The sequence below is a fragment of the Ascaphus truei genome, chromosome 19 (genome assembly GCF_040206685.1).
Source record: "Ascaphus truei isolate aAscTru1 chromosome 19, aAscTru1.hap1, whole genome shotgun sequence".
NCBI classification, from domain to species: Eukaryota; Metazoa; Chordata; class Amphibia; order Anura; family Ascaphidae; genus Ascaphus; species Ascaphus truei.
This window is the reverse complement of record NC_134501.1, coordinates 35,595,684-35,614,846: the sequence shown is the minus strand read 5'-3', so window position 1 is coordinate 35,614,846 and position 19,163 is coordinate 35,595,684. Positions and strand designations below refer to the sequence as shown.

General features: G+C 44.5%; 1 protein-coding gene across 6 annotated transcripts in view; it reads left to right on the top strand.

Annotated features, from left to right (window-relative positions):
* Positions 1-18,814, top strand: part of TSNAXIP1 (translin associated factor X interacting protein 1) — a 93,669-nt gene extending 74,855 nt beyond the window's left edge. For 5 of the 6 annotated variants that reach the window (XM_075577133.1, XM_075577132.1, XM_075577136.1 and 2 more), the window contains exons 14-16: positions 196-319; positions 1,621-1,724; positions 17,735-18,814. In XM_075577133.1, the coding sequence (XP_075433248.1) occupies positions 196-319; positions 1,621-1,724; positions 17,735-17,939 (433 nt within the window). In that variant the 3' untranslated portion in view covers positions 17,940-18,814. Of the gene's footprint in view, positions 1-195; positions 320-1,620; positions 1,725-4,159; positions 7,189-17,734 lie in introns of those variants that run through there. The other variant, XM_075577137.1, reaches the window with a different exon arrangement.
* Positions 18,815-19,163: the final 349 nt, after the last annotated feature.

Sequence of the window (19,163 nt, the reverse complement as noted above, 5' to 3'; positions counted from 1 at the left end):
CAACATCATCTCCTTTTTTTAGACTAACAAAGATGTAACCTTTGCATGATCTTGCCTGATGAACCTATTCCAAGGACACGAACAGGAAATAGATTAGTAGTAATAATAACCCTAATAAAGAGGCTTTGCACTACTCTGTAGTATTTAGTAAAAACGTCCTTGCGTTTTATAAATCTTGTCTCTCTTTCCCCACAGCCTCCAACTGAGAAATGCATTTCCTCTTAAAAGTGCTGATGAATTCCGGGAGCTTTTAGGCATAGCCGAATCCCAGATCAAAACAGATGATGACAGCATCCCCTATAAGTCTCTGTTCACCGAGGTGAGTGTCACTATCACAATACACTTGGGTTCTTATAGAGGCAGTCCCACTAAACACAGCTGAGCGCAGTAAACCAGATGTCAGAGTGCAAACAGAATCCTTAAGATTTACATGAAATTAATAAAGACAACATATAGTGCAACACAGGAAGGTGATAACAATTCCAATGTACGTGGATGTATCACACTCGCACTCTGTCCAATGTAATCAAGCGTGTGGAATACTCGGGTACATGGGTATGAATTATCCAAATCAGGTAGGTCTCCAGAATCCCATTAAAAAGAAAAGGTAGATTGTGTAAAAAAAAAAGTTTATATTAAAAAACAATGAACATGAAAAATCCACACTTACAAAGCTGCATATAGGAAGTGCATTGAGAGCACAATGTAGAGTCAAAATCTGGCAGAAATGCTACAGCTTTCTCCTCAATAGGTCCTCGTTTAGATCTTTGTCTTGTAGTCGCAACGTCACATCCGGATCTGCGCCTGATGTTGCAGAGGTGCAGGGCGCACAGGGAGGAACATCGATTTCCAAAGACTTTGAAAAAAGTCACAAATGGGTCCACAGGGGTAACGTGGATAGCCCAACGCGTTTCACTCATAGGAGCTTCATCAGGGGGCATGAAGTGGCATAGGGTTAAATCTGGGTGACAGGTGTACACCCCACCTTCCCTTCTTCCTATTGGCCGCCTGACAAGGAGGGTTTGTTGCACACTCAAAATCTCAAGGACAGAGAACTATGTGAGCGTTGGGTACCAATGATGTAGTGAGAAGGGATGCAAAAAGCATCACTGTGCAAAAAGTAACACTGATAATGATCCTATGTTAGGCGGCCGACACCGTGCCTTGGATCACCATATCACAATCAATGTTTGTATAAACAGTTTTGCTGATTGCTGCTAGATTTTGTGTGTTTAGTATACAAATGGGTCACAGATCACTCAGATGGTCCTGATCCGACCCTGGGTGTCAGGAATGGAAGATTATGTCCTCTTGTTTTGGTCTTATTGTCGTAAGCGCCAGGAGATTGTAGGCCCTTTAACGCACATGGTAAGGAGGCTAACTGCAATAGTACTGCCTTTAGCCCCGCAAGTTCCCCGGTAAAGTGGATCAGAACAATAATCATGTGTCTTTAGATATACTTCCAGAAAGGAGAATAAAGCTTCAGCCCCCTTAGATTGATCAAAAATATTTCTCTTTTGAAACTTTCCCTTTCCTTTTTTGTATCGTAAGAACCACAAGTAATTTAGGTTGCCTCCTTGACGATGAATCTGGTGTAATTGGTTCTTTGTTCCACTGCAGGATGAAGAGGGGACTCCCAGCTCTTTTTTAGCAGCGCTGACGAACCAGTTTGCTGAAGAGAAAAGGGAATATTTGAAAGAATTGGGGAATAAACTTGGAAACAAGTAAGTGGTAGCTGCAAAAATGTTCCAAACCGAAATACCAGTTTGCAGCATATTATTGGATTGTCTTTGTCCCACGTCTTGGCACATCTGTGGGGTGTTTCTACCGCCCCCCTGGGTTGGACATGATACAACTTCTGCTGGACCACTATAATATGACCCTCCTCTGTTACTCCCTCAGTGTGATTTCCTGCCCTCTCACAGGTTGCATGGAGTATTTAGGTACAGCACGTTTTTATTATTTTGTTTCCAGCTCCAAAAGGGAGTGGACATTTCTGTCCCAGATTCCCTGCACGGGTAGCTAAAGGGGCAGTTAAGCAAGGTCGGCTATTACATTGTCATGATGCTAGGTGCTTTTCCATCAAACTTATCCGTGGCCTTGGTTGGGAAGGGTTGCAACTCCCTTCTCTCCTGGGCTCTCTCAGCGGTACAGGCAGCGGGGTCTGGTTTCGCAGTGTTTTTGCCCAGAAAGTCAGGAGGGTTTGCGTCATTTCTCGACTTAATGATCTGCGTTGCTTGGGGTAGTGGTGCACCAACTCCCCCCCCATCCACCCACCTCTCTTCTGACCTGGTATATAATGGTACGGGACCAGATACCAGAACGGACGTCACACATTGGCTTAAACGGTGTGTACGGGGGATTGTAGCTCTGTAGCCTGTACTAACCTAAGTGCCTTTGGGGAGCGCGTTGGGTCTCTGTAAACCCCGCGCCCCCCCTGCAGATAGTCTTGCGCCCCCCAGTTTGTGCACCTCTGCATTACACCACATAACCTGTCTGAGCACTACTATGTGAAATTTGCACTATACGGATGTCAATAGACACAGGATCAATCCACATACCACTCACCATTAATTGTGCTGACTTCTAACATCTATATAGCAGGGACTACTAACCACTGCTCAATACCATTAGCGCCTGCACTATCTATTAGAGTAGGAGTAAAACTATGCAGCGATGTTGGAGCTGTGTTGTGTCCGTCACAGCTTTTATGTCTAGCGCTAGTTTAATTATAGTTAAGTTAATCACACGGTCTATCAGCAGCTTATTGTAAATACTAAGGAGTAACAAAGGAGTCCTGTATTTATTTCCCAATTGGTGGTGAGCATATGGTATGCTGTGATATTGACAACAACCCTGACAGTTCATTTTATAACCCCTTATTTTTCACATATTTGCCTATGTGCTCCCCATATGATCAACATTGGGATTGAACTTACATTTGGGCTATAGGTTATTTATTTATGTGAGAGAATAACACTAATTGGGTACACAACTATTCTACATCTTTGTAAAGAGGTACACTGTGCTATAGGTTGTACATTCTTGTGAGAAAATACAATGAATGGGGTATACAACTATTAAACATCTTGTAAATAGGTACAGTGTACCAAGTTGTCATATAGATCTCATACACCATCAATACCATATGACCGTTTATTGATAATTAGTTGTGTTGAAAGAATACATAGTACATAGCAGCTTCTTTATCCTACCTTTTGGTAAATACTTTTAGAAAATACACACAATAAAATATAATAACATTTATTTGCATGTGTTAACTTATATTAATTGTAGATTTATACAATGTTAAGTTTTAAACAGCCATGGTGTGCACCATACAATGTGCTTCTTGTTAGAGATTGGCTGGTAATACCAACTTTTTCTCTATTTTTGAAAATACTTTTCAATTCAGCACTTAGGTAGCACCCAGTGCCACTCTAGGCATTAGGGATAAAATCATATTTACAAAACTCATTTCATTTAACAATTAGTGAGCGGTATATTCTCTTTTGATTTTGCATACGCGATGAGCAGCAGGCAAGTGCCAATAGAAAACCGGGACAGTGGCCCAAAAAGTTGGGACAGAGGCCTAAAAACTGAGACGTCTGGTCACCCTACCAATATCTTCACTTAGTATGGCAAATCTATTGGGATGGGTCAGCTCAGAACTGGAATCATGGTAGTGCACGCACTCTAACAAACAGGTGATAGTGGGGTACTTAACCGCCGGTGCGCTGGTTCTGAGGAGCTCCTGATGTCCCAAATAGATCCAGTGAAGAAGAACCTTGAGATTTTACACCTTGAGAAAGGCAGTATTACTGCCGAAACGTTGGATTCCTTGGCACAATAAATCCCCCTTTTCATTGATGATTAAGACCGTGTGCCTGATTCTTCTTCATCAGCTCAGAACTGGCCTGCCCTCTCTTCTTCCCCCTGCTTCCCCTTCTAACTGTTACCCAGTTACTTACTACCTACTTACCCAGCTACCTACTTAGGTGAAACCCATGTAGCATTCTGTATATACAAGTAGTATATTATATAGTATTGCATGTATGCCACGGCTTTATGTATTTTTGGCTATATATGGACGGCAGTATATGCTTCTATTTTGGGGTTTTATGCAGAAATTGTGTAATGCCCTTAATCTCCTATGCAGATTATACACAAGATTGAAAGAATTGTAATCTATATGCACAGTCCTACAAAAAGAAAAGAAGAATTCGTTTTTGGCTGCTCAAGATTTAAGACCTACCTCACAAGAGGAAGATGGGGTTCATTTGCTCCAGTCTTTAAGTCCAGGGATTTCTGACCCAAGGGCTATCTCATCAGGAGGAAGAGTTATCATTAGTGGCAACTAACATCAACAGACAAATGGATATGTCAAACGGTGACAACAGGATATGCAATTGCGTTCGAGCACAGTCCACTCCAAAGGCCTTACATCACAGAGGTCCCATCAAATCCCAGAAATGCTTCCATTAAGCGTTTACGGGCAACGCAGTCATCTCAGGGGGTTCCCCAAACCTTCAGGATCATACATCGCAGTATTGCAAATATAGTGCAATATGTGTTCTTAAATGTGCAATTCTTAGGGTCTGGTTGTCAGAGTGATCCTCGCATATTTCCCAATATATAAGGCAAACCCCAAACTGTGGCAGATCTTTTGTAGTGGTAGTCTGGTAAGTTGGGGAACCCTCCAGGAAAAAGCAGAGCAGTAGACGAAACAAAACCTTTTCTTTTAATATAGATATTACCATTAAAAATGAACACTCACAGGATAAGGATGGTACAATTAAGAATGGTACGAGACAGAGGTGCCCCCTTTCCTCTTCTTTTTACTTTAATAATTGAGCCTCTTGCGGCCACCATAAGAGCCTCCCCAAATATACAAGGGATCAAAATAAAAGATGAATACTATAAATTGTCACTATTTGCAGATGATATTATTTTTACTATAATTAACCCATTGACATCCCTCCCGAACTTACAATCTTCCCTTCAGAGATTTAGTGAACTGTCTGGGTATAAAGTTAATATGGGAAAGTCGGAAGTTTTAAATTTGACTCTAACTGAAAAGGAGGTCGAGGTCCTTAAACAGCATTTTGATTATAAATGGGAAAAGACCCACCTGAAATATCTGGGGATATATCTTACTAGGGACTGTATGTAACTCATTATATACATAGAATTATCCTGATCTTTTTTCAAAGATAAAAAAGATCTGCAGATTTGGAACTTTCACTGTATCTCCTGGCTAGGGCGGATTACGGCTGTAAAGATGAATATTCTCCCTAGACTATCATAACCGAATTATGCAATTTATTTGGAAGCATAAACAACCGAGAATAGCCAGATCAATTAAGTTAGCTGCTAAAGAAGGAAGTGGTCTGGCAGTCCCAAATATGTTTAAATACTATATAGCTTCACATATGAAACAAATGGTGTATTGGCATTCCCCGAGAGGGGTGTATGCCTGGGTGGATTTGGGAAGCTCGCTCAATACCCGATTGGGCTGCCCTCTTTATTATGCTCCGAATCTGGGACAGGTTCTGGGAGACAAGTGGAACCGGCAGTAATCGTGTTTACTTTGAAGCTTTAGCAGATGGCCAAAAAGAAATATAGGGTTATGTTGACTCCATCTAGGCTCACACCCCTGTATGGTAACCGGGGTTTCTCCCAGGGTTTCGGGGACAGAGTTTTGAAATTTGAAGGCAAAGAGGGATCCTGGAGGCGGGAGATTTAATAGAAAAGGACAAGCTAATGTCGTTTGAGGAGTTGATGAGAAAGTATGGTCTCCCCCAAACTGAGCTGTTTAGGTATATGCAGGTTCGACATTTTATGTTTCAGGGTTTCTATGAGAAGGAATTTCCTAATTACACCCGATTTGAAGATCTACGTAAAACAAAATAATATCAAAGGGGGTTGTTATTGTCTCTTTATCAGGGTGTACCCCCAAAACAGGATACCCCGGATCACAAATATATGGACCAGTTAGCCTTGAATTTTCAGATTGAAATAACGAGGGAGGACTGGGAAGATATCTGGGAAACCGCAGGTAAAAACCTCTATTTGTACGGTAACAAAAGAGAATATTTATACAATTCGGTTTTGCTAGTATTACACCCCCAAAAGAGTAAAACAAATGTTCCCGGTGACCTCGGATAGATGTTGAACGGGATGTGGACAATTAGATCTAGCACATATTTGGTAATATTGCCCAGTAATGCAGATATATTGGAGAACACTTTTAAAATTGATAAAAGACGTAACGGAGATTGAGATGCCGTTAGATCCAATTTGAATTATTTTGGCTAAACCTATGGAAGCCGTGAACCACTACACACTTATATTGATCCTGCATATGCTAACGGTGGCTAGATGTGCTGTAGCTGCAGCATGGAAAAAACCCTCTCCCGCCCTCCAGAAGAGAGGTTACTAGTAGGGATAATGATGTCCAACTAATGGAGAGACTCGCCTCGTTTCTGAACCATACTACTGAGAAGTACGCTACGGTCTGGGATCCCTGGGATGTTGGATAGGGGGGTGTCCCCGGAGGAAGCGATGATTTGGGAGTGCTTTGTACGGAATGTACTGTCTGTAAGAGGGGATTGCAAAGTTTTTGTTGTTGCACCCCCCATGTGCTGGCTCCAGAACTCCCGCCCGCCCTCCCCTGTGACCTAACGTCAAATGACGCAGAGGATCACGTGATATTACGTTACCTTGGCGCAAGTTTTCATGAAGAAGCTCGCATCACATGACCTTGTGGCGTCATTTGACGTGAGCGTCGTCATGGAAATTACGCAGCGGGACCACGTGACGTAATAGCAACATGACCAGAAACCGGCTGAATCCCGGTAAGTTGAGGTTGCAGAGACCTCGCGCGGTCTCCCGGCATTTCATTTAAATGCCTCAGGGAAGAGCGCGGGGCCTCTGCAACCCCCCCCAGAAAAAAAATCCCGCTCCCCAGTTTCTGCACCGCTGGTCTATAAGATATTGTATAATATGTAATGGGATTGTTGATGCTCGTAAAGATTTTTTATACAAAATGGTTGTCCCCCCTTCCCTTTTTCTTTTCTGTATCCTTTTCCCCTCCCATCTATGTTTGAAAAAATGTAATAAAATATAAGTTAAAAAATAAAATGTACCCATTAGGTGTATATTCTTTAAAACGTGTAATGGAAATCCTTGGAACTCCCGGGATATCGGATAGCTCCGTTCTTACAGCCTCTCTTGGACAGTGACGTCTCACACAGGGTCTCTGCTCTTCCGGATCAGCTCCCGGAGGTTCGCCCCCAGAAAGGACGCGTCTCTCTGGATTGAGTGAATCCAGGGAGCAGAGAGAGACGCATCCTTTCTGCGGGAGAACATCACACCTTTTTTTAGCTCTGCCCTTTGGCAACAAAGTATCACAAACAGATCTATTGCAGACTGTACTACTCTGTAAGCTGGAACAATAATATGTAACCTTATGAAGTGTAACACATCAGCTGCAGCATGTCACAGATTGCAGCACAAAGTCAGATGGGGGACAGCAGTTTGGGAAGAATGTAGAATGATACATTGTCACATGCATTGCTGCTTTAAGCTAAAACGGTTCGTCTTGAAACAATTTAGGGTAGTACTTTTTCAGTATACAGAAAACTCCATGTACATCCCTCATTTTCTTTTTTTGTTCAAACCACTGGAAAATAAAACCTGTGATGTCATCTAAATATAATCTACATCAGCAGTTTTTCAATGACAAAAAATGCAAACTTGTCCATCCAATCAGTGATTTTCATTAATATTGTATGCCAACATGATCCATTGATAAGACTGTTTTACTGCAGAAGAGTTTCTGATCCGCGCTCGGGCTTTCTAAGGATGAATGTGTAGCATCAACTTCTTGCAGGGTTCGTGGATGGCAGACCATAAAAAGAGGAAACAGATTGGTTGGTAAAGATTGTATTATGCAGTACAAATATAAGCAAGTAGAAACTTACATTCAATGTAGCTGCAGTTCAGAAGATTCAAATAAAATGTATGTGTTTTCAAGTAAAGATTCCAGGTGGAAGGAGGTGCAGGGGGGGTTCGGGGTGTTGAGCCTGAAATCCCGCACACTGGGATCAGCTTCTACTCGGTGATGCTTCCGGGTTCATTAGTGCACGTCTCACTCGCTCACAACTTCTTCCGATCATGGATCTTTCAATGTGCAAGTACACAGGACAACAAGGCGGGGGCTGCTACCACAACGCGTTTCACACTATGCAGTGCTTCATCAGGCGCTACGGTTTTACTGCCTCTACTTCCAAACCATTGCTAGGATTGTCTGAATATCTGGAATTTTGCCCTCTTTGAGTAATGGGAAAATCCTTCTGTAGACCTAAAGGATATTAGTGGTGCTGATTTGGGGATTATAGGTGCTTTTAGTTTTCTTTTAATATATCATTGGTACTTTTGGTCTTTAATAAATCAGACCCACTTACTAGAGGAAAAATGCACCTGGCAAAGGACTTTGTCCCTGAAACATTGTACCCCAGCTCTGCTTTGAATAAACTAGAAATAAAATGTCGTCCTGACTGATCTTTGGGCGTCCGGCTGGATCTGCTCTACTTGTGAAATAGATTTTGAAACAACTTAGTGTTACAATGATTCAGATCTTCCTTCAAGTTAATCATTTACTTCTGTTTCCTGTAAACAGTAAAGGTTTTTCATTTTCAAAGCAGTGCATAAACATTAACTATTTTGTCAAAAGCTACCGTCCCCCCTCTCTTAGCCGGGGTGCAACGCTTTGCTTGCAAACTTCCCCTGTCTCATCTGGGAAGAGAATACTGTAGATCAGTGTTCCTAGGAACCCCTGTTGAAAAACAGTGGAATAGATCAGGGGTGCGCAAACTTTTCCCCCTGTGCCCTCCTGCCCACCCCCCCCTCCCCCATCCTTACCTTGTCTCTGGTCCCAAATGACGACGCGGGGTCATTTGATGCCACATGGCAACGTGTCGCCCGAAGCTGTCGGAGACGAGGCAAGGGAACTTACAGAGGCCTTGCGTGTTCCCCCAGCATTTAATTTAAATGGGATAGATAAATCATCCAAAGCATCTGGTTACCAGGGAACATTAAAAGGCAGATTTAAAATGTTTTTCCTGGTAAATAAAAGTATTCGTTATCTTACAAGAAGCTTCAGGTGCTGCGCTTTTAATGTGATACCCACTACTGCTATTCACAGCTGCATGATTATCTTTGTGGGACTAGGACATTATATTAAGGACTAGCTGAGAGACCCGGCGTTGCCCGTGAGTTAAATTTCCCGCTAGGAAAGGGGGGGGGGACAGTGGACAGGAGGAGGGGAGGGGCAGTGGACAGGAGGGGGGGGAGACAGTGGACAGGAGGGGACGGGACAGTGGACAGGAGGGGACAGTGGACAGGAGGGGACGGGACAGTGGACAGGAGGGGAGGGGACGGGGACAGTGGACAGGAGGGGGGAACAGTGGAGGGGGGGGGACAGTGGACAGGAGGGTGGGGGGGCAGTGGACAGGAGGGGGGGGAGAAAGTGGACAGGAGGGGACAGTGGACAGGAGGGGACGGGACAGTGGACAGGAGGGGACGGGGACAGTGGACAGGAGGGGACGGGGACAGTGGACAGGAGGGGACGGGGACAGTGGACAGGAGGGGACGGGACAGTGGACAGGAGGGGACAGTGGACAGGAGAGGACGGGACAGTGGACAGGAGGGGACAGGGACAGTGGACAAGAGGGGACGGGGACAGTGGACAGGAGGGGACGGGGACAGGGGACAGTGGACAGGACGACAGTGGACAGGAGGGGGACGGGACAGTGGACAGGAGGGGGTGGTGACAGTGGACAGGAGGGGTGGAGCATCGGGGGGGAGGTGAGTGGAGCATCGGGGGGGGGAGGTGAGTGGAGCATCGGGGGGGAGGTGAGTGGAGCATCGGGGGGGGAGGTGAGTGGAGCATCGAGGGGGGAGGTGAGTGGAGCATCGGGGGGGAGTGGAGCATCGGGGGGGAGGTGAGTGGAGCATCGGGCTGGGGGGAGGTGAGTGGAGCATCGGGGGGGGGGGTGAGTGGAGCATCAGGGGGGGAGGTGAGTGGAGCATTGGGGGGGAGGTGAGTGGAGCATCGGGGGGAAGTGAGTGGAGCATCAGGGGGGGAGGTGAGTGGAGCATCGGGGGGGAGGTGAGTGGAGCATCGGGGTGGGGGAGGTGAGTGGAGCATCGGGGTGGGGGAGGTGAGTGGAGCATCGGGGAGGGAAGGTGAGTGGAGCATCGGGGAGGGAGGGGGGGAAGGTGAGTGGAGCATCGGGGAGGGAGGGGGGGGGAGGTGAGTGGAGCATCGGGGAGGGAGGGGGGGAAGGTGAGTGGAGCATCGGGGAGGGAGGGGGGGGGGAAGGTGAGTGGAGCATCGGGGAGGGGGGAGGCAAGTGGAGCATGGGGGGGAGGTGAGTGGAGCATTGGGGAGGGAGGGGGGGAAGGTGAGTGGAGCATCGGGGAGGGAGGAGGGGGAGGTGAGTGGAGCATCGGGGAGGGAGGGGGGGAGAAGGTGAGTGGAGCATGGTGGAGCATCGGGGGGGTGAGTGGAGCATGGGGGGGGAGGTGAGTGGAGCATCGGGGAGGGGGGAGGTGAGTGGAACATCGGGGAGGGGGGGTGAGTGGAGCATCGGGGAGGGGGGGGAGGTGAGTGGAGCATCGGGGAGGGAGGTGAGTGGAGCATCGGGGAGGGAGGTGAGTGGAGCATGGGGGGGAGGTGAGTGGAGCATCGGGGAGGGGGGGTGAGTGGAGCATCGGGGAGGGGGGGAGGTGAGTGGAGCATCGGGGAGGGAGGTGAGTGGAGCATCGGGGAGGGAGGTGAGTGGAGCATGGGGGGGGAGGTGAGTGGAGCATCGGGGAGGGGGGGGGGGGTGAGTGGAGCATCGGGGAGGGGGGGGGGTGAGTGGAGCATCGGGGAGGGGGGGGGTGAGTGGAGCATCGGGGAGGGAGGTGAGTGGAGCATGGGGGGGAGGTGAGTGGAGCATCGGGGAGGGAGGTGAGTGGAGCATCGGGGAGGGAGGTGAGTGGAGCATGGGGGGGAGGTGAGTGGAGCATCGGGGAGGGGGGGGGTGAGTGGAGCATCGGGGAGGGGGGGGGAGGTGAGTGGAGCATCGGGGAGGGAGGTGAGTGGAGCATCGGTGAGGGAGGGGGGGGAGTGGAGCATGGGGGGGAGGTGAGTGGAGCATCGGGGAGGGGGGGTGAGTGGAGCATCGGGGAGGGGTGTGTGTGTGTTGGCCCGTCACTCCGCCTCAGGCCAATGAGAGGTGTGCGGGGGCGGGCGGCCCAAGGGAGCAATCTCATTGGCCTGGCCCAAGGTCCAATGAGATTGCCGCTAAGGACACAGGGAGACACATACAGACACGGACAGATAGGACACTTTCAGAAATATATAGTAAAAAGATGAGCATTGAATGATTAACCTTAATGTCAACAAACGTTTTACTGACGTCTGACAGAATGGAGTTGAAAAGGCGATATTCCAAGCCGTACGGTCAAAAACAAGTTTTTAAATAAAAATGTATTTTTTTCTTATATGAGCGTTACCTCGTGTGTGTTATACTAGGATTAAAGTGGGGGTCTCTGGAGTTCAACTGTGTTAAATCCAGCTTCGGGGACCCCGCTTCCAGAGATACATACCTTGGAAGGTAGCCGCTCAGGCTGCGGACCCAATATGGCGATTTAAAGGTTCTGCGGGCTGATAGAAGCTGTGATGTCATTCTTTGCGGCTTCCTATTGGCCCTCGTAACACAGGAGCTTTAAACTGCGCAGAGATACCGGCAGCACCTACGGAGGTAAGTATCGTGGGAAGTGGGGGACCCCGGAGCTGAAATCAACGCGGTTTAGCTCCGGAGACCCCCCGCTTCAATCCTAAGGGGGAACATATACCTTTAAAAAAAAAACATAAGTCCTTTAAGTCAATTTTTTGAAACCACAAACTCTACCATTCGCTGCCATAGGGGCCTACAAAGCATTGTTGTCTGTCTGGCAGTGAAAGGGTTATAAGTGGACACGATCAATACAATATTCAAAGGTTTCAATTGGATCTGAAAGGCTTTATTAAAGTTCTAGTTAATGAAAATCGGGTCTGACTCTGAAATGGCAGCGAAGCTCAGGCTCCCCTGTGTGAGTAATGTAACGGATGCAATGCATGTTCCTAGTGATCTTTATACAGGTGTATACCATACACAGCTACTGAATGATTTCAGGTCTTGGTGCCGTACACCCAGCCTTCCCTGGCAGTTCTTTAAGTCCTTAGCTGCCGCATTGCAGGTCTCTGAACAGGCCAATTACTACCCACTCGGATTCTAACATCACAGCCACAAATGCACAATTTTCAAATGTTTTACAATGTATGTGGGATGGTCCGTGTCTTGTATAGGATCGCTTTTTCCCGGGCAAAATGTAACTTCTGCAGTTAGTACAAATGAGTATTTGGCTTCTGTAATGTTAAGATAAATGTAGCTTTTCTGCGATGCACTGATGTACTGTTAACCCTTTGCATGGTTTCAGGCAAGATAAACTCATGATTTCAACGACTGAGCGACTCCCCCCAGTCACACATTGAAATAAGAGCATTAACGACGTATTAATGACATACACCTGCTTAACACAATTTCATATATGTTTGAAAAATGGAGTTCTCCCTGGCACAAAGTTGCCTCCGTCAGCATGCGTCTGGATAGAGGTTTCCTCCGTGTGATGGAGTTATCATCCAGCCAGTTCCTTACGTGTGTGATGTGAAATAAAAACCATCGCATAATATTATTAGGAATAAAGTGATTGTCGGCGAGATCTATAGACTCAGAACTCCCATTTACTGTGTCTTTAAAGTGGCCAAAAGTGTGGGATTAGAAGAACCACTTCCATCTATATCCACATGCTGATTTAAAGGCGCAGTAAATGTGTATTCAGAATCTATAGATCTCGTAGGCAATCACTTTATTCCTAACAATATTATGCTACGGTTTTATTTTACTTTTCCCCCCCACATATCACACGTGAGGAACTGGCTGGGTGACAACTCAACTTCCATCACACGGAGGAAACCGTCTTTATCCAGGCGCATGCTGACTGAGAACTTGGCGACCAGGAGAAGGCCAATTTTCAACCTCTTTGTGAAACGGAGTTTGGGAGTCTCAGTTATCCAGGCAGCAAGCCTCTGTTTAGTGACATTGCAGCGACATTGAAGACATTTTTCTCATCACACGCATTTGGTCACTTTCATATCGTATCGCGTAGAAGTTGAAGCTATTTTAAGCAAAGTAAGAGGAAAGACAGAATCCCTATATTGTGGCACTAAGAGAGTGCACCCTAATTAAAACTTCATATTTATTGAATGATCTTAAAATAAAACTGTTTGGAGTAACCATAAATGCAGGACAAAAGGTTAATTAAAATAGTAAAAGACCGGAGAGGTGGGGTAGTACATAGGGTAATTGTATATAAACCCTATTGTCAGTCTATTTAACCCTTTAATGGTCTATAAGTGTAGGAGAAGTGTCATACAGGTAAGTATAGTAGGATATTGTTGTATCATTAGTCCCTTGCAATCAAATCCTGAAAGGAGGCTGAATGGAGATAACTATAGACTTACAAGGAGTAAGAGGAGGGATAAATGAATCCTAGCTATATAGATGAATATCTATGTCTAGAGCAGCCATATAGATAGCCCTAGCTCTATCTAGGTAGCTGACCTCTTACTAAATGAGTAGCTACCCTCTCACATTGATTCATGTCCCCATTATATCTGATGTTAGGCAATCTACTGAGGTCTTGTGTAACAAGTTTAACAAATGTGTCAATATTACTGCTGTTGTACATTCCTGGTGTAAATTTACTGGGAGGTCTAAGTTGTGTATACGGTCCCATACCTGGTGGGATTTCACCTTCCTCCCATAAATTCAGGAGTGTATCATAGCAGGCTGCATCCAGATCACTTGGATCTTCCATTCCTGCATGTATGGCTTGATTTAATTGAAATCGTTTGAAGTGTTTATGCAATAGAAGTTTGCGTGCAAAAAGCTGCGTATCCTTTACACTTTCAAATAGATCCATGGTCTTAGTGGGGGAGAAAGAAAGGCCCTTGCTAAGTACTTTGATGTGTGAGTCAGTGAGGTCGAGGGGACTCAGATTGATAATGAAGTTATCACTCATTGATAAATTGTCAACTAGTGATACCCCCCTCTGTTGAAGCCCCACTGTCTTCTGTTCTTTGGCCCCCTTCTTCTTCCTCCCCTTCCCCCGCCTCGTTCCTTTGAATATAGGTCTGGTGGGTCTGATGGAGGTACTACCCCTAAAAAAGAGGAGGTAGGAGTAGTAGTAGATGGTTCTTGTGCCTTTCTGGATCTAGTGTTAATAAAGGATCTCTTCTGCTGTGGTTGGGTTGAGCTGTCGGTATCGGAAGAATCCCAATCAGTGGACTGATCACTTGGAACAACAATTTGTTCCTTTGATTTTGTTTTTTTATTTTGATATTTAAAGATTTTTCCCTCTTTGAAATCTTGGGTATCTCTTAAGAGTTTCTTATGCTTTCTCGTTTTTAACTCTTCAGTAAACTTGTCAATGGTATTTTCTAATTGTAGTTCATACTCATTGAATTTTTCATTCATATTCCACTTTGTGACGTCTGCTTTAAGTTTGCTTAAGTCATTTTTAACTGTGTCAAGTAATTCATTTTCGTATTTGATAGTTAACTTCATTAGATCATGGGAACATTTTAACAGGATCTTTTCCCATTCAGAAATAAATTTTGCCTCTACACACATGTAAGAGGGGGCTACATTGGGACGTAGACCTCTGGGGACTAGTTTAGATGAAATATACATTTCCGGACTTGTGATGTCCCACCAAAGTCTAGATTGTTGTTTAAAAGTTTTTTCTAGAGTTCTAAAGTAGTCTTTTATACCTGGGGCCTCAGTTCTATCTAATTCAAGATCAAATAATGTTTCTGACTCCGTTACCCATGAACTAAAGTTAATATCTGTAGTTATGAATCCTGACATAGTGTGGATGAGAGCTAGAGTGTATAGAACGGGGTAAAGAAACCCCCACAGTAAATGTATGTAAACAAATACAGGGCCTCATGCAGAGAGCATCGAATTTTCAAATTGGCGAATTTCATAAAAAGTAGCTTTTTTGGAGAGTTTTATTCTCCATATGCAGAAAAGTTCGAATTCTGCTATGTTTAACATGGATGCGTGTGGCGAGTTTAAATGGGAAAGATGCGCGCTTCAGAAATGTGTAAAAAAAAAATCGCGCATTTTTTGTCCCCTTTGCTATAGGCGGCGAGCGCCATCTTATTGCCAACTTTTCCTGGCGCGGCAAAAATGAGAAAATCGCGCCATTTTCCTGGCGCGAACAGCCGCTACATGCCGTTCGTACCTCTCTGCATTCGGAGAGTTTTAAAAATGGCGAGATGGAGGTTCTCGCCAGCCGCGAGGCGAGTTTTATAAATAGAAAAAAAAATTGGCGCATTTTTCGTAACTCGCCATTTTCTGCAATTTTCTGCGCGAAATTGTACAAAAAATGGCGAGTTTTGAAATAACGATGCTCTCTGCATGAGGCCCACAATCTGCAATAGTAGTATAGCAGATATACCCTGCTCAAGCTTGTACGTTTCATAGGTACCTATAGTGCACAATGGATAAATATTAAAGACATTTACTCCAAACATTGGCACATTCTACTTCAAGATCCTGACTTGAACGAAGTTTTGAATAGCGAGCCATCCATGGTGAGCAGACGGTCACGTAACCTCAAAGATGTGTTGGTTCATAACCACTTCACCAAGAATAAAATCAGTTCCCCGTATACATGGCTTCCACCTAAACCACAGGGAACTTACACATGTGGTTCATGTAAAGCTTGTCAGTACATCAAAGTCAGTAAAAAACACACCAGCAATGGCAAGGAATATACCACCAGGGTTTTCTTTCATTGCAAATCCACACAAATTGTTTACTTGATCACATGTTGCTGCAATTTACAATATGTTGGTAAAACCGTGAGGGAATTCCGTCGCCGCATTTTGGAGCATATTGGCTCCATAAAAAACTGTGCGGACACCCCGTTTTCCAGACATGTCAGAGAGCATCATCAAGGCAATACCAAATCCCTATCATTCCAAGGCATTGACAGAGTTGTAGAGGGGGCAACTGGGACAAAGCACTTCTGCAAAAGGAGTCAAGGTGGATTTTTACTGTCCACCCTGACCCCTAACGGTATGAATGAGGGTTTTCTTTATACCCCCTTTCTGTAATAACTCCAGACATTGTTTCCACAATATAAGATGTTTACCTGGTTACCTGCTGTTAAGACATTTATCTATAACAACCTATCTATGCATTAACATCATGCTAACATCGCTTATGTAGCATCTATATCTGACCAGTACCATTTTCTGTGCATTAGTGAGCTCTCCCGTCACCTGTAGTTATACACACACAATATAGTCATCCATTGTCCTTAATTAAGACATCCCCACTATATATGTATACCTCTGGTGCTTTATGCAATTTAAATTCGTTTGCGCTACTAATATACCTTTGCATGCGTCACTGTAAACAAGGAATGTAACTCACATGTTTATTACTGGCTGACAGTTACAGCCAATCCAGGGGAATTAACTCCTCCTACCTCCCTCCCCTCTAGAGGGAGCGTCTACACGCAACGAGCTACGATTGGTTGTTAGCCACTTCCAATGAGAAGATGGCATCAATCGGTTACCTCGGCAATGAGAACCAATAAAAACCTACCAGATTCACTTGGAACCCGCCCCCGATGAAGCCCGTCACGGTGAAACGTACGTAGGGTACGTCTGACGTCACCCATCACGTGACGTTGGCTCATCGGAGTGGTGTGGGTTTGTGTACCGTCTGGGTGCTTCGTAGACTGCATTCGTGGGCAGAAAGAGCACACAGACTTCAGTGTCAGTTTGCTTCAATAAAGTGGTTGTGTCCATACTGATTTAGTAAGAGGTTAGCTACCTAGATAGAGCTAGGGCTATCTATATGGCTGCTCTAGACATAGATATTCATCTATATAGCTAGGATTCATTTATCCCTCCTCTTACTCCTTGTAAGTCTATAGTTATCCCCATTCAGCCTCCTTTCAGGATTTGATTGCAAGGGACTAGTGATACAACAATATCCTACTATACTTACCTGTATGACACTTCTCCTACACTTATAAACCATTAAAGGGTTAAATAGACTGACAATAGGGTTTATATATAATTACCCTATGTACTACCCCACCTCTCCGGTCTTTTACAATTTTAATTAACCTTTTGTCCTGCATTTATGGTTACTCCAAACAGTTTTATTTTAAGATCATTCAATAAATATTAAGTTTTAATTAGGGTGCACTCTCTTAGTGCCACAATATAGGGATTCTGTCTTTCCTCTTACTTAGTCTATTATTTATTCCCTGTGAGCACCACCCCTCCTCTATACTGTTTGGTACATCAGTCCCTCTTCATTCGCTTGAGCAGGGTATATCTGCTATGCTACTATTGCAGATTGTATTTGTTTACATACATTTAGCTATTTTAAGCACCATCAATCACAGGTATTTTTGTGTGAATGTTTGTAGGTAGAGCGCTATTAGTGTACATCACAGTTACAATTCCGTATATAATGATTCCAATATGAATGTTTAATCCAATAACCTGTAGTAAATTGATGATCTGAATATATTTTGTATTCATCAGGGAAGTTAGACCTGAGGATCTGAAGATGGCGTTACTTGCAGTTGATCCAGCCATTGATGCCCAAACTCTGGAGAGTTATATCTCCCAAGCCTTCCAAGTACCCAATGGCCAGTTGGAGCAGGCAGAGCCGATTGCTCCAAAAATGGCCCTTCAGCGTCTCTATGCAAGAAACGTCAGGAAGACTGGAGCAGCAGCCATCGCATGATGACGATTACTCAAATCAGAATGGTATGACTATGCTCATACACCAATAGTAAATCAAATGTAGATTAGTTCAGAAGCTCTTACTTGGGATAAGCCGAGGCAAGTGCTTTTATTTAAGGGGAAGAAGGATCTACTGCAATATAAAAAAAACGCAATAAAAATAACGATCAATGTAATAGATTATACAGGAAATAGTTGCTAAAGCAGATATCATGTCGATCATCACAGAGAGAGACTGGAACTGGAGAAGGTTCTGATCAAAGTAGTGTACAGGCCAGAGTTCAATGCATTCCAGGTGTGCGGCAGAATTACCTTGGGGTTTCACTTTCAGCGTTACTCACAAATAAGCTTACAAAGGCAGTTATGGGCATCCTGTGTTTCTTCGAGCATGTGCAAGATGTTCTTTTATGACCTAATTCCAGCTTTTTACCCGTGGACCCAGATTTCCTAAACGGTTACGCCTTGGTGCACTTTAAGACCCATTCAGTGGAATGGGCTTTAAAGTAAGTAAGTCTGTGCTTTAAAGTAAGTAAGTAAGCTGATAAGAGAGAAAACAATCCTATTGCTACAATAGGGAGAGAGGGAAGGGAGGGGAGAGAGGGGAGAGATGCTGTTAACACAGTTACATAGTAGATGAGGTTGAAAAAAGACGTACGTCCATCAAGTTCAACCTACGCTAAATTTAGACAACAGATACTTTATCCTATATCTATACTTACTTATTGATCCAGAGGAAGGCAAACAAAAAACCCCATTAAGGGGAAAAATAAATTCCTTCCTGACTCCAAGAATTGGCAATCGGTTTAATCCCTGGATCAACATCCTTCCCATGTATACTTATTTGGTATATCCCTGTATACCTTTCCTATCTAAAAAGATGTCCAACTTTTTTTTGAACAAATCTATTGTATCTGCTATCACAGTCTCCATGGGTAATGAATTCCACATTTGAACTGCCCTTACTGTAAAGAACCCTTTCCTTTGTTGTTGGTGAAATTTCCTTTCCTCCAACCTTAAGGGATGCCCCCGAGTCCTTTGTACTGCCCGTGGGATGAATAGTTATTTTGAAAGCTCCTTGTATTGTCCCTGAATATATTTGTATATAGTTATCATATCCCCTCTTAGACGCCTCTTTTCTAATGTAAATAAATCTAATTTAGCTAGCCTCTCCTCATGAGTTAGATTGTCCACCCTCTATTAATTTGGTGGCTCTTCTCTGCACTCT